Source organism: Wyeomyia smithii, chromosome 2, assembly GCF_029784165.1.
Source record: "Wyeomyia smithii strain HCP4-BCI-WySm-NY-G18 chromosome 2, ASM2978416v1, whole genome shotgun sequence".
NCBI lineage: Eukaryota > Metazoa > Arthropoda > Insecta > Diptera > Culicidae > Wyeomyia > Wyeomyia smithii.
The window spans coordinates 64,941,358-64,958,086 of NC_073695.1; the positions used below are offsets into that span (position 1 = coordinate 64,941,358).

Consider the following 16,729-nt stretch of genomic DNA (forward strand, 5'->3'; position numbering starts at 1 on the left):
TGGCGTTTCGAATAATCACCGGAAAATAAAAAACAATATTAGATCACCGTTTCGATGCTTGTAACACAAAGTTCTCCGTGCGCTTCAAATTTCATGGTGAATCATTGTGTTTCACTTCCGAAAAAATCATGCGCCATTCATTGGATATCGTTTTCTATTTGTCAATAGGTGGAAAACAGATTATGCATTACAGAATGTTCGCTGATTTATTTCATTGCGAAGAGTCAATTCTCACCACCACCGATTGGGCTTAGTTCGAAAACAATAATCTGGCATCTCTTCCTTACATGCGCAGTGAATTGCAATGTCGTTTTTTTTTTCCTGGGTAGGTAGATTTGAACTGACCCAGTGCAACAAAGAAATTCGCGCATTCGTGGGTCAGAATTCGCCTAAACAAAGCGCATGCGCAAATGCGTTGCTATGACAACATTTACCCAGCTCATGCGCAAATATATTGTTACACGCAGTGCAACTAGATCGACAATAGTCTTGTCAGTGGCACTTTCAATTAATTATAAATTGATTATAAAAAACAATGCAGGGGAAGGAGTGATAAAATGGACACCCTAAGCCATTTCCCAATTTCCTCCACAGTTTTAATGGTTGATATAAAAAACATGCGAATAGCGGCAGTAAAATGGACACGTGTGGGTCAAATGAACATAGGCAGGTGGTAAAATGAACACCTTAGGCGTGAATATTGATTATCCCTTTACAGATAGTAAAATGTTGTTCCATAGCACGTGACACACTTACGCATTAACCAACAGTTCAATTTTCACTGTTTGTCGTAGAATTAATAACAATATAAAACCTTATCCGCAAGAAACTGAGAAATGGCGAAAGCTTTTTTTACGGACATTCCGCATTCAGCGGTACGTTTAGCCACGGTCATCTGTTCATCGGTCCGAGATTACCTTTGCGTTTTTCTAATATAAACACGTAGCTTGATTTTTCAATGGAAATTAACACAATTTTTCACCATTACCATAGGCTGTCCATTTTACCCGCACATACATATTATTGTAAATACCTAAATATATCGATTAAATCACTTAGATAATTACTAACCTTTGATGATTTCTGCTGGTTAGTAGTCTGAGTACAGATATTTGCAGAAAAATCGTTATAAAATACTGTTTTACACTAGAAAAAACCTTATTTTCTATAGGCCATTTTACCACCCCTGTTTATTTTACCCACAATTCCCCTACAACCTTTCAAGGTGGATTGTTTCTGTAGCTTGAATATTAAAAATTGTTTTCGCATAGTTTCAACGTTATCTAGACTTAAAATATAACAAATCTAGAAAACATTGTTAGATATACGGTAACATAAAATAAAATGATATTGGTTGCACTGCAAGCGTTTTGTTTATATTTTCAAGGCACATTTTGAACCACCTCGAATAGTTTTATTGAAATCGTTCAAATAATTTTAATAACAATTTGATCAAGTAATTAAGCGTTGGCTGCTGAATACTAAGACCAACCATAAGGATAGCACTTTGCAGGTACGTAGTATTGTTATTAGGCGTGTAATATTGAACTGGTGCAGCTGCCCGGGCTGGGCATTTCATACATTTTTTCCGAATAGTGTAAACATCAGGAAGATGTCTCGCAAATGATGTATTTTAAGTTGTTTTCTGTGCAGTTTTGCTAACATCATGAACACAAGTTACAGACGAGCAGCGGCAGTTTATATTCAATAATCTATATAATACAATTATGCTTTAAAAGAACGTCTCGAGACTAAGAATATAACATCACAAGTTTTCAATTGCGCTTATAGTACTCTAATATGACTACTGTCATTGTGAATTCTTTTCTAACATGTTTTGTGTGTTACTTGGGCCCCACTGATCAATTTCACCCCTTTCCACGGTACTCCCTGTCTCAAAACCTGCCTGTATATTCAATACTCTCAAAATTCGCATTTTTTTATTAAAGCCTTCCCCGGGGCAGAATTTCTAGCTACGCTACTGCCTTGGACTATTGTTATTTATTGCTGTTATAAACGAGTTTTCTTTTTTTTTTTGGTTGAATATTTTTCTCCTACAAGAGTTTTCCCAATAAACAATTTTGTTGATTTACAGCTTAATAAATTGCTTTTCGGCGAAATTCAGTTGAACTAAAGCCTAATAAGATCTTATATATAACAAACTTATCAGCGTTGACCATGAGCTTAACCTTCATGGCATCCTAAAAACTAGGAGAAAGGCAAAACTTACGTTGTTTACCCTGGTGTGTGGTTTTCCACACATACAACATTTGAATTTGTTTTGAACAAGAAACAACTTAATTTTGTCCCAAACATATTTTTTTCATTGAGTGCATACACACCTGAAGCTAAATAATCCTGTTTCGAAAATTGAATGAGGAATGTATGTGTACGGAACTATGAGTATGTGTGAATATTTTCATTCTTACGACCATTATATCTCGATTTTCTCAGCATCGACTGAACCGATTCGATTGTTCTTAGTCGCGTTTAAAAGAGCTTGAAGTCTAGTTATTTGATGAAAAATATCGTTTTGATCCGAAGGTTCATTCAGAAATGCCGTAACAAAATGTGGTCAGCTTATATAGGAACTTATAAACTAACCGATTTTTTCAGTGGTTTGACTGATTTGAGTCCTTTTGGTGCTAGATGCGTTTGTTAGGATTTGGAGGGTATATTTTTATTCAAAAATATACTTAAAATTTAATGATAATTTTGAAAGATATGTTGACAAAACAAAAACAAAACTTGTGGAAACCCCTAGTACATTGCAGTATCTTGGAGGTAACTAATTGAATGATATTATGCGTAGTGTACAAAAACAATCTTAAAAAATACATTTGGATTATCTCAGCAATGGATGTATTGATTTGTTTTCCTTGACTGCAATTGGAATGGCTTGAAGGCTATTAGGTCATCATCGGACATCTGTTTGTTTCGATGGTTCATGCAAAAGTTACGAAATAAAACGTGTTTACATGATATGAGACCAATTAAACATGCTATGATAGCAATTGAACAAAAAAAATCCTAACATCGGTTTGACCAAATGAAGCAATTTGGTGCTAGAAATGTTCGTAAGAATATTCTGAAGTCCATGCTAAGCAAAGTAAGCAAAGCCTTGGTGCTACATTCCGATTCGGAACTCGACCTTTTGTTTATTATACAAAGACTTCGCAGTCAACTGTTTAGTGTAAAGGACAATTGCGGGGCTAGCGCTAAGATCCTACTAACACTAACAGTTTTCCCGAGCCGAGAGCCGAGCCGAACCCACGACGACTGGCTTATTAGACCATCTCGGGAGATCCATTCTAAATTCATTTCAATATACCTAAAAGTGCGAGTACACTTGTCTTGCAGTAGACATAAAACTGTGTAAATGTTGAACACTGCTCAACCAGGCTGTGCAAACACTAAATAGGTACTTTTTGCATTAGCGTATTCGTAACCCATATGTGTGAAAATTCTCACACTGTGATGAAACAAATAAACACATACTTTCATACATGTCTCAGCGGGGGCCTAGTGTGGTTGGTAACGTCTCCGCCAACCACGCTCGACGCCTGGGTTCGAATCCCACCGCCGACATAGGTGTCGATGGTTGTGAGGTGGCGTGATCCACTCACAACCAACCCAAACTGGTCTAGATTCAATCCTAGCCGACACCGGGAGATTTTCTGAGGCGAAAAATCTCTGGGATCACGCCTTCCATCGCATGAGGAAGTAAAGCCGTTGGCGCCGGTCCGTTAATAAACGGGTCGTGAGTTAGGGTCCTGGGTGTGGAGTCGCCTCCCTGGGCGTCGGTGATTGGCCACAACAGTGGCGGAACTAGACCGACGGGAAATAAGCGAGAATAAAAAAAAAAAAAAAATACATGTCTCATGTAGCCTCTTGATTTACAAGAATGCACCTACATAGGGGGAATAGGGGCATAATGAGCACCCTAACTTGGTTGCTGATTTAAGCATGGAAAACGAAAAAAAATTTAAGCTGTCGCCAGTGCAAAACTTGAATTAACTATCTATAATTAAAGGTACACTATTCACAAATTGAAAAGTTTATCTATAATGGTAAAAAACACAAATTAGATTCATCTATCAAAAACTAGCAATCAGTCGATATGTGGGGCACAATGAGCACCCACGGGGTATTATGAGCACTCTTATAGAATATATCTTGAAACTGTGTAGAAGTACAACTAATGGGCCAACGTTTGTCGCGAGATGCCGTGATATTTGGCGGCTTGTTTCGTGAATGTCCCGTCGCGCCTTATGGTGGCCAATTCTGCCTGACGAGTCGGTCTCACAGATTTTGTAAAATATGTTCGCACCATCACTGTAAACAAACACTGACTATGGAAACAGACAAACTCACAAGTCTACTGAGATGAATTTCAGGTATGTTTATGTGACAAGGTGTGCTCATTTCACCCCACCTAAAGGTGACCATTTCGCCCCTATCGAATTAGTTAAAGTTAACATGAGATTTTAATACTAATTATAGCTTAAAATCAAAACTTATATGACGGTGAAATTTGGAGCACGACCCATACGTCATATTGATGTGTCTACATACTTGATTGAGCCATTTAAACGACCGTAGAAGCTTATTTTGTAGTGCGCAATAATAATAATTTTTCTACCAAGTTGATTTTTTCAATATATTTCCATATGGTCCAGAAACCAAATTTAGGGGGAAATTTGGGTCTAGAGCTCTATAGCAACATTTTAGAGAAAAACTTTCTTCTACAAAGTTGTTACATATGATAAAGCGCTCATTGAAAAATTATCAAAAATTAGGGTGACCAACATTTTCAATTCAAAAAAGTATTTAACTTTTTTATCTTTGTAGATAGAAGAAAAATTTGTTCTACAATGTTATAGCTCCATTAATATTGAGTAACTTTGTAAAATAAAGTTTTTCTCTATCTTTGAAAACAACCGATTTATATTGAAAAAACACATTTTACGCTCTAACTTTTTTATTTCAAGTTTCATCTCAAAACTGTCTTTCGACGACTTTTAGAGCTTTTTAAGAGAAACAATTTGCAATGCTGACATCGTAAATATCTCAATTTTACTCAAAGTTATTAATATTTTTCATCAAAAAATATGCGTTTTTCATTTGTATGTCATTCTTTTGGGGGCAAACATAAAAAATATCTCTTGTTCTCATTTCGAAGGGCATATTTGACTTTATAAATGGAGGAATTTTCAACAATATGTTATTTTTTAAATTAGAGTAAATTCAATTTAAAAACAAGACAAAAATTTCAATAATTTTATACATTATGCATATAAAAACACCCAGATTTATTTTTTGGTATTTTTTCTCATAACGTGGAATAATTATCTTCAATTTGAAATTAAATACATTGAACACAGTCGTTTTTTACGGTCACCCTATTTCGAAGTTGGTCACGCAAAGTGCTTCAATTGTGCACAAAATCGCAGGGATGCATCTATGTTGAAAATAATCAAACCCGTATTGTTTCGTTAGGTTGTTAAGGGAACTAGCTCCGAAATAGGGTGACCATAAAAAACGGCTATATTCGATATATTTTATTTGAAAGAATCATAACTTTTGAACCAGTTGATCGATTTTCGATCCTTTTGGGTCAAATTAAAGGTAATTACGTCTAGTTCTAAGAAAAAATACCAAAAAAATATATCTGGGTGCATTTATATGCATAATGTATAAAATTATTGAAATTTTCGTTTTGTTTTTAAATTGACTTTACTCAAATTTAAAAAATAACATATTTTTAAAAATTCCTTCATTTATAGAGTCAAATATGCCCTTCAAAATGAGACCAAGAGATTTTTTCTGTGTTTGCCTCAAAAAGAATGACATACAAATGAAAAACGCATATTTTTTTATGAAAAATATTAATAACTTTAAGTGAAATTGAGATATTTACGATGTCAGCATTGCAAATTGTTTCCCTTAAAAAGCTCTAAAAGTCGTTTAAAGACAGTTTCGAGATAAATCTTGAAATAAAAAAGTTAGAGCGTAAAATGTGTTTTTTCAATATAAATCGGTTGTTTTCAAAGATAGAGAAAAACTTTATTTTACAAAGTTACTTAATATTAATGAAGCTATAACATTGTAGAACAAATTTTTCTTCTATCTACAAAGATAAAAAAGTTAAATATTGTTTTGAATTGAAAATGTTGGTCACCCTAATTTTTGATAATTTTTCAATGAGCGCTTTATCATATGTTACAACTATGTGGAAGGAAGTTTTTCTCTAAAATGTTGCTATAGAGCTCTAGACCCAAATTTCCCCCTAAATTTTTGGTTTCTGGACCATTGTGGAATGTACAAAAAAGTGATTCTGTTGTACGACAACGCTCGGTCCCATACTGCCAAATGTATACATAGAAATGCTCAAAAGGGAAGTCCGACCTTTATTTTTAGTCTCTTCCAACTTCAGAACCATTTACAGCAAAATTTATTTCTACTTTTCCCTTCAATGATCTTTTGATGCGTTTTACAGCCCTTTCAAGCTGAACTTTAATGAGCTTCTTTTTATTCATGACTGCTCTAGTCTCTGGTCTTGTTTTAAGCTCAAATAGTTTTTTTTTAATTCTTTGCTGACATATTTTTATTCAATCGCTAAATAAATCACAAAAACAAACGCTCTTCAATTTGCCTTTGTGCAAATTATGTTCACGTTGACAAAGAGAGGTAAGAGGGATGGGGGGGAGGTACGAACATTTAATGAAGACATTTAATTGAAAAAAGTTAGCGAGAGTAACGGGCCGAAAAAGCAACGCGTACGAGCCAGTCGACAGAGCAAACTAAAATAGCAACCAAAATTTTTTTCACCAATGCACACTGGGAAAAAATGAATCCAAATTCCTACTAATTAGAAGCCGCTGGGCTGGCAACCTGAAATATAACATTTAACATTGGTCAATAAATCGATTGGTGAAAGTTTCATCTTATGCAGGGGACAGAAAAAGGGTCTATATTTCCAAAAATACGCAAAAATAGGGTGAAAAATAGACCACTTTCTGTGCCCCGCACAAAATGAAACTATCAACAATCGACTTTTTGACCAATTTTCCATAAAAAATGCTGTATTTCAGGTTGTTAGCCCAGCGGCCATTATTTAGTGAAAATGTGAGTTCCGGGTTTTCCACTAAATAATCGCCGTTAGACCGGCAACCTGCAATATAGCATTTTCTATGTAAAATTAGTCAACAAATCGATTGGTGTTGGTTTCAGTTCAGCGCACGAAAATGGTCTATTTTGCCCTATTTTCACCCTATTTTTGTGTATTTTCGAAAATATATACTCTTTCTTCTGTCCTGCACAGTAGGAAAATATCATCAATCGATTTATTGACCAATTTTTCATAAGAAATGCTATATTTCAGGTTGCCAACCCTGCGGCTTCTAATTAGTGGGAATTTGGATTCATTTCTTCCCAGTGTGCAATGGGTAAAAAAACCAACAATGGGTAAAAAAATATCCTTTTTTTCTGAGAACATGATTTCATAACGCGTACAATTTGACACATTTTCCATTTTTCAATTCACTCTTTTTTTTTACAGCCGCACACTTTACTATCGTATGCGGCTGTCAAAAGAAGTGAATTGAAAAAAATGGTAAAAATTAACTTATTATTGGGTTTCCGACGCGTGTAAAGTATTTCATTTCAACGAAGGAACAATTTGTCATTCTATTCTAAAACCATTTTTTCCAGTTTAAACTCTAGGGAAAAACCTGTGTCTACCAGTGTAATTAGCCGGTAATTGTGTGCAAACTTTCCATAACAGCTTTAATAGGATTTTAAATATTTCAACATATTCTAAAAACCTTTTTTCCATAATTTGTTATAATGTACCGCAGGGGAAGACACCTCGGACCAAAGGCGTAGCTAAGAGGGCGAGGTTAGTATTCAACCTCTTCATCCCTTATACGACTTCTGGTTTGCTGGGCAGCCTCCAAGCGGTCAAAGTTTCACTTATATGATCGATGAAAAAGTGGAAGAGGTTGTTTATAAGACACGACCGCAGAGGTAACGTAGAATACAAAAGCCTGTCTTATGTTAATGTCTTTCTTGGAATAGGTTTGGGAATACACTCAATTGGGGTTAATTAACTTATAGTCTCTTTGCTCCAGATGACGTTTACCTCTGTAGCCGGCACCGCGGTTTCATTTGCTGCCGTATCCAAAACAAGAATGAAACTGAATTGTTCTGTGGCTGTCTTTTGTATCAAGTTGCACTAAGATACCTTAATTCATATAGGCAGTGGCTACAAAGAGGCTAAAGACAAGGGCAAATAGTGCATTCTCCATCTATGGTATAACAGTTCAAATAACAATTTTCTGCATTTTACGATAGCGTAGATAATTTTACAACTGATTGCTGCAATTAATAAGACTTGCGCGAAAAATTATGTGATTTAGGCTCACTAGCTCAGAAATTCTTCAGATAAACTTTGAGGTTAATTGTGTTTGTCAATGCCATTTATTGACAAGTGGATATTTTTTCAACATGGCAAATTTTTTATTTAGTTTTGGATAATTTACAGTGATAATTAAATTCTACATGAGGTGATTTATTAGCAATTATGTATATATGAAAATTTCAATCGCTACACTGCTAGCCACACACGCTATATAGCAAGCCACACATGCTATAAACCATATAGCATATATAGCAAGCCACGCACGATAGCCGCACGTTATATAGCAAGCCACACACGCTATATAGCAAGCCACACAAGCTACAGACATGCACATACACGCTATAAACATACACACACGCTATACAGCTATCCACGCACGCTATATAGCAAGCCACGCACTCTAGCCACACGCTCTATAGAAAGCCACACACGATTTATAGCAAGCCACGCACGCTAAATAGCAAGCCACACGCGCTATAAACATGCACACACGCGCTACAGACATGCATACACGCCATAAACATACACACACGCTATTTAGCAAGCCACGCACGCTAGCCACACACCTTATATATTAGGAATAAACGCTACAAATATTCACACACGTTATGTGCACACACCCTACATACGCTGGATGATGGTGGCTTCTCAAATCACCTGGCGGTGCCAGTCTCTTTCAGTTTCGGGTTGTATTCACCCAACGATATCTGAATCAAATTACCGCTGGTGGGGTCCAACTCAGATCGAAGGGAAGCCGAACTAAAAGAGGTAAGAACTGCAGCTAACCGCTACCACCGCCGCTGTTGCCCGATGCTGATCCACACTGCCTTCGCCTGCTGCCATCGTTGTTGATGTCCGGTGCTGCTGCCTGCTGCTAGTAAGCTGATTTGCTCGAGGAGAAACAGTTTCTTATATAGCCCGAAGAGTGCATTCCCGGCAAACTAGGTACTCCATTCTGTCGTCCTTTTTAGAGAAAATTTTTTCAATATTACAATAGTTTGAACAATCAGATTAAAATTTTCTGCATTTGGACGGGTGCTTAAATGGTTTTCTAATCGATTGCTGCAAAAATGACAGAAATCGGTTGGAAACTGACTGGATTTAAAACGTTTGAAATTGGACAATTTTTGTGACGCTCTCGATGTTTTCGGTTTTGAAATTGGATCCCTGTATTGAAATTGGGTCCCTGTAATTGTTGCCGTAAGACGTATTCTACGTCAAAAATGCCCAATGTCGATATAAAGTAACCGAAATCGAAGTTTTTCCAAACTTTTAGACATAGAAAATGTTTGGCATAAAGGTTCGATTGCGAAATTACAAATGATTAATTTTTCCAATTTTCCTAATCAAAATTTTAAAAAATTATCTTACTGATCGAGCTCTGCAGGTTGTCTATCGGAAATCAAAATCTGATAGATTTCCTGTCAGAGCAGGTGTACCTCAAGGTTCAGTCTTGGATCCAGTCCTGTACAACATTTTTACTTCAGATCTTCCTGATTTGCCTCCAAGATGCACAAGTCATTGTTTTGCGATGACACAAGCATTTCCGTAAAAGGAAAAAGTCTTTGTGTCATATGCAGTCGATTACAGAAAAGTTTAGTAAAGTGATTGGACAAACATACTCATTATCTACTAGTATTTATCTTAAATACTTAAGCTACTAACAACCTCCCTTATTTAAAAAAAGAGCATTAAACCTCTTAATCTGATTTTTTCTCAATTTTTTTTTCAGTAAAATCGACTTTCTATCTTTCAGTTCGCAAACCTATTGACTCGACGACGCATTGATTTCTAGAACATTTGGCATAAACAATTTTTTTTCGATATCAAGAATTTTATGTTTTTTTACATCGGCCAAAAAGTAAAGCTTGAGCTGGCACGACTTCCGGATTGCAATGGTTGAGTTTATCTCCACAAACGGCGAATTGTATTGGCTAAGTTTATCTTTCAGACCTTTGCCAGGAACTTGTGATACAGAATTCTCCGTACGTGCGGAGGAAATTAAGACCGTCCGGAATAAGGTCTGTCAAAGAGAAATTATTTTCTTTAGCGATTTCCCCCGTCCTTTTCTAGCTTTATTTTTTCTTGACTTTTAAAACTTTATCGCTATTCTTTTTTTGTTACCCACTCATTCTGCTGCCATGCGGTCGTCGTCAGGAGTATCAGCATTTTATTCTGACGAAGAAATGTCAGGAAAAAATATTATTTCAGACTATGCAACAGAAAGTGCATGCAACATCGAATGTCTTTTGAAATTTTGTGACTGTACTTCTGGGAAAAAGACTGCTGCACAATTGAGCTGGAAATTTGCATAGGGACATTTTTCGAGAAGACATAACTTTTAAGTTGATTTGAATGTTGTATTCGCATTGATCGTTGACTGAATTACGCAACGGTTGATTTCAACAGCACGTGCGTTGCAAGGTAAGCGGTATTGCTAGTGATAGCAGCAAAACACTTCATCTCCTAAGTCGTCTCTCCTAGTCTTTCTCGCTTTCTTCAATATTCTGTATTCACTGTTTTGACGTGGGACTACGTCTTTGTTTACTATACTGGGATGCATTCTGTAAAATTGGAAATGAAACTGGCAAGTGTTGCGTCAGATTCCAAACGTTAATAACAGTATAACCACATGATGGATAACAATAACCAATATGCTTTTGGATAGATAGAACGTGTAACAATTTTGTAATATGCTAGTTATCATTCTGATTTCATTGCTAAGCGGTAAAATTGATAAAAAGTTTCAATGACAAATTTACGCGAACAATGAACCAATTACATGCGAGTATTCCTAGCACAGACGACGTGAATGGACACCATCCGTTCCCTGTGATATTCTCTGTATCAATATCGAAATAAAAATTGACAGTCTCCCCATTCCAATAGGTCAATTTATTTTTGCTTCCATGAGCTTAGACTAATATGATGTCTCGAAGGTAAAAGGTTTCCTAAAGGTTTGAAACAACTCCCATCCTTGAACAATTTCTAAACCTGCTTCCAGAACCTAATAAAAACTAATGTCTTGAAAGAAAACATGCTGGTGAAAGCAACAATACCAGTGGAGTAAAGAACCGCAGGTCTCTCGTCGTCTATGATTGCAGCGGTACTATTCTTTTCGTACATTCAGCGGTACACTTCTTTTCGTACTGCAGCGGTATTATTCGTACTGCAGCGGTACTATTCGTATTGCAGTGGTACACCTTTGTTCGTACATTTCTATACGTGTGCAATCGAGGAAAAACTGCAATGCTGATGGTGGTTGAAAGTTTATCTAATAAATATGATTACCATATATTACTCAACAAGAATTGTAAATTCTTGCAACGGATATTTATTTAATTTTATCTTCGATATTCACTAAATAATCGTTACCGGATAGTATCGAAAGAGTAAATTTCCAAATATACACATTTATAGAAGAGTAAGAGCCTGCGAATGTGAATTTGTGAATTTTTGGTTTATATATTAAGATTCATTCATAATCTCTTTTTATATTTCAAAATTGTTAGATGATATATTATTATTCTAAGCTTTTCCATAATAAACGTATATTAGCTGTCTTCGTAATACAGCGAATGTAGTTGTAGGCAAATGAAAAAAATGTCAAGCAAAAAACAAAAATGGAATTGTTGATTGCTACGATTTTTTGCTGGAACTTTCTAATAATTTTGTTTAACATATCTTCTTCTGTTTGCTGATTAATGAACCTTTGTAAAGGCTTCCATAATATTTTGAAAGTAAGATAGATTTGATTCAATCGAAGTTGAATAAGACAAAACCATTCATTACGATAACGTAGGTATTATTGGATTTGGTTTTTGAAGATATAGAGTTAATTCTCACTTTAACGCATTACGAGAAATTCTTGGTGCTTCTTCAACAAGCACGATATGCTTGTGCCTTGTCAAATACATGTTGTTGCACAAAAAAAATACTACAGGCACAATATCGCCAAATATAAACGTTATTCTTCCGAGTGTTGTTGAATATATTTTAAAATTGATTTCCGGGGAAGGCTGGAAATAAAAATACGTACAGTCACTGAGCAAACACATTGATTCTGTCTGCAGACTCTGTATATTTTATAACAAAAATCCCCTAATCACAGTGTTTGTCCCACGTCACCATTTCATACAACCCTAGGGCTGTATACCTTGTAGTATTTCTAATGCTGCTTTGCAGCATGATAGTAATTGATTTAGGTTACTCCCTGTCTCAAAACCTGCCTGCATCTTCAAAACTCTTATAATTCGCATTTTTTCATCAAAACCCTCCCCCGGGGCAGAATTTCCAGCTACGCTACTGCCTCGGACTATTGTTAAGGTGCCGCCACACGGACGCTAATTTCCTTAGTTTCTAAGTCGTAGTTGATTGTAAAAAACATTTTTTTTTCATCATAACGCAGGATTGTACTGTCAAAAACTATAACATAGAGACCCTGAACTACTCCGTCATGCCCGAATAGTTCATAACCCACTATTCAGTGATGAAAAAATGCTTTTTAAATCAACTAAGACTTAGAAACTAAGGGAATTAGCGTCCGTGTGGCGGCACCTTTATTTGTTGCTGTTATAAACGAGTTTTCATTTTTTTGTGGTTGAATATTTTTCTCCTACAAGAATTATACCACTGTTTAATTTTGTTGATTTACAGCTTAATAAATTGCTTTTCAGTGAAATTTAGGTGAACTAAAGCTTCATAAGATGTTATATATAAAAAACTTATCAGTTTTGATATGAACAGGATGAAGATATAAATGTATACGTTTGGCGAAATCATTCTAAACCTTTGCACAATCATGTACTTAGTTATGCAAAAAAAAAATCTGTAATAAAAACTGACCCAAAACCCAATTCCCAGCCAGCGCCAGCAGACATCGCACCGCGTGTCTGGTTGGAAGTAAATTAGTTAGTAGAATGAACCATCTCTCCACTAAGGAGCCATCTCTCTGCAAATTAAACAAAACGCAAGAAGACACTTTTCAGGAAGACATCCTTGGGAGTATTTTGGTGGGACGAAGAAGCATACACATACACGTCTTTACATATGCAACTATCATTCGCCGTCTCTACCAGAGTGGCAGCCCTAGCGTGAATGCTGTGACAAGTCAGTCGAAGTTTATCGTTGCTACCCCTACAAGCTACAACAGGATCAGGAACGCAAATATTTGAAGAGATAACAATGAACACTCAACTATTTCGGTTTGTTATTAGTTAGCTCTAGGACGGAAATAGAGTGTCTTACCTCTTCGTTGGAATAATGGTGCTTTTTCTGCTGCAGCTGCTGCTGCAAGTTCAAAGAAGGAAAGTCTCCATTCAGCTGAGGCGGAACCGCATTATATCCCATCGTAGGAGGAATAAGAAACGTAGACCTGGCAGGATCAAACCCGGATTGTGGATCAGTGGAAAGCGTTCCAAGACTGGAAACATACACTTGCTCGGGCACGCCTGTCGACACGTACCCGGCCTTTCCAGCTGCATTTTCTCCGTAAGTGCTTCCCTGATTGAATTTTGATTGGTACCCTTCGTCTTCGCCGTTTCGTTCGCCAGTATGTGGTTTCCCTCCTGCGGACTGCTGCCGCTGCCGGGTGTACTGAGTTTGGTCCCACGGCTTTGCCGTGCCACCTTTACCATCACCGTCACTCTGACGATTCACATAGTCGTTCTTCAGTAGAGACTTTCTCCCATTGCTGTCAAATTTGCCATCACCCAGCAGGGAAGACACCATCGGGAAGCTAACCATCGACATCACGGCTCCCATCATTTGGCCAAACTCGGCAGTGCTTTTGCCCAGTTGCTCATTCATGTCGTAGTAATTTTCACTTTCCTCGCAGCGTACGTTCATGTACCAGTCGCAGACAAAGTACTTTTGATTGAACAAGGTCCCGTTCGGGCAGAGAAAGGCAAAACCACTGCCGGTGTCGTCCGTGTTGGCGCACACCCGGAATACCTGACAGCGGGCCTCCACGTCAGCGTAGTATCCTAGGGAGAGACAGAGAAGAAGCAGTGAAATGTGAGCAGGAAATTTGAATAAATTAGTGTCCAGTAAGTCAAGATCGAAAATGGGCAACGGATTGACAATAATTAAAATTTATTCATGACTGGACAAAACTGGAACTCGATGCAGTGTCCCTGTATGTAGGGTGCTAAACCCATTTCTTCGTTCCTCGAACGATCCTAGCTAGTTTAAATTCATCAGTGGTAGTTGTACTAGATTCAATAGCTTCATGCACAGCCATTGTGTGTACTTGCATTTGAAACCATTTCCTAAATGTAGGATGTCCTTTCAAAAAATATGCAAAATCGCAACGTAATCACTGCTAAATGCTTTACACCAGAGCAATCTTTCCTTCTCGGAAGGCTTGTTTCATCCAAGGCCAACATCAATCAGGTCGGAGATAAACATAACTGAGCGACAAAACGTGCCGTAGCATTGATATAAAACACCTAAAATATAGCTATTTCTTGTGAATTGAAAAACATGTTTAACAAAACATTTGGAGCTTTTAAAAGCAACCCAATTAGCTGAATCGTTAGAAATGTAAACATTAGGAAGCTTGACTGGTTCGACTGTGGCCGATTGCTAAAATATTAATGAGATCATTGGCGAGATCTAGACTGTAATATAGAAGAATAATTGGCACTAATCGCGGCAGTAAGGAACTAACCGGAGCGACGCAGCGTCTAGACATGGTGCGATGATATTTTAATTTGATTTCACGACGCGTATCTGTATCATCATCGCCCAGGCGCAGCGATGGTATCGCCGTCATGAGCCCAAAAAGTGCCAGATTTGGTTACGCTTGTTAGTTTGCGTGCTTGTTTGGAGACAAAAAGCTAGTCTGCATATTCAGCGAAACGATTGGCGTTTTCATTGCCTCCGTTTCCACGCGGGTCGCGTGAGAGCACTGATTTGCTTTAAATTTATCATGAAATGTCCGAACGGTTCATTAGGACCAGATAAAAACAATCAAAACCGGTGTTTCTATGCTCCCAGTAATACATACTGTATATTTATTCAATCTCTTCCTTCGGTGTGCCTCTGAGATCCTTCGGTGTGCCTTCGGGCATCCGCAATATTATTTATGTGAGCAGACTGTTGACATTTCCATGTGTGGTTTACGGTATCAAAACATGATTTACATAACGTCAGAAAAACTAGTTTGAGGTGATAAATTTACTATGGCCAGAGCAATACGTAAGCAAAAACAGGGGCTGGTGATAGCAGCGAAGACAAGGAGTTAAAAAAGTAACTGTGTTTGGTAAAAGGCGAACTAGCTTATGGCAAAGTTTACACAAACATGACGAAACAAGAAAGGTTGTATTTGGAGAACATGATAAAGACAACAAATCCAATCGAAATGACTTCAAAATTAATGTTTTTGCTAAAAACACTTTCCATGATTATAAGATTACTACAACGATAAGTGCAAAAATAGTTGATGAAATTGACAGATATTTGAAATGGGTTCTATGGGTATTTTCAACAATGCTCAAATAAATTTCTTTCTCGTTTCAAACACCAACAGTAAAATATCGATTTTCGCAAAAAATATCCGCTTATGAAATCGAAAAATTCTCTATTAATTTATTTCTAAAAATGTTTTTTTTTATTTTACAATTTATCTTTAATTTTTGTGAATTTTTATAAGCATTACTAGCTGACCCGGCAAATTTCGTTCCGCCCACTTTTGTGTTTAATTAAATAATTTTGAACATTCCAAATTCATTGATTCCTTGCGATTTGTTTATAGTCTGCAAATGCACGACGAATCGGCCATAGGATATAATTGAGGTCAAAAGATAAATCGTTTGATATGATTGGTTTAATCGGAATGACAACACCCTTGACTTGTGGCTTCTGTGCATCACCTCTATTCAGCTGTTTTTCTGGCATCAATCTGATTCCGGAAAGACCCACGGTAGTATTCAGTTATTTTGGTTATTTTCCAGAAAATGCAAGCTGTTATCTTAAAATTCAAAATGGTGCCCAGGGTCAATGCCTTCATCTCGATTAAGGAAATATCCATATTAAGTAGTTTTCGATCATTTTCGGCTGTTTCCTAGAAGTTGACATCTCACAATTCAAAATGGTGTCTGAGATCAATTTTTAGCTCCTTATATCATCCTGGTTCCGGACATACTCATATTGGAAGGTACTTGGTCACCTTAGGCTGTTTTTGAGAAACAGGAAGTCGCTATCTTGGATAACAAAATGGCATTTAAAGACAATTTCTGGTCTCTGAGCGTCATCCTGGTTTAAGAAACACCCATATTGGGTGTTATCTGGTCATTTTCGGCTGTT

At 36.9% G+C, this 16,729-nt stretch overlaps 1 protein-coding gene across 1 annotated transcript in view; it reads right to left on the reverse strand.

Moving 5' to 3' along the window:
• LOC129725999 (uncharacterized) overlaps window positions 1–16,729 on the reverse strand; it is a 94,862-nt gene that overhangs the window by 10,848 nt on the left and 67,285 nt on the right. Inside the window, exon 4 of the mRNA XM_055682512.1 lies at window positions 13,670–14,406. Coding sequence (XP_055538487.1) covers window positions 13,670–14,406 — 737 coding nt within the window. The remainder of the gene's footprint in view (window positions 1–13,669; window positions 14,407–16,729) is intronic.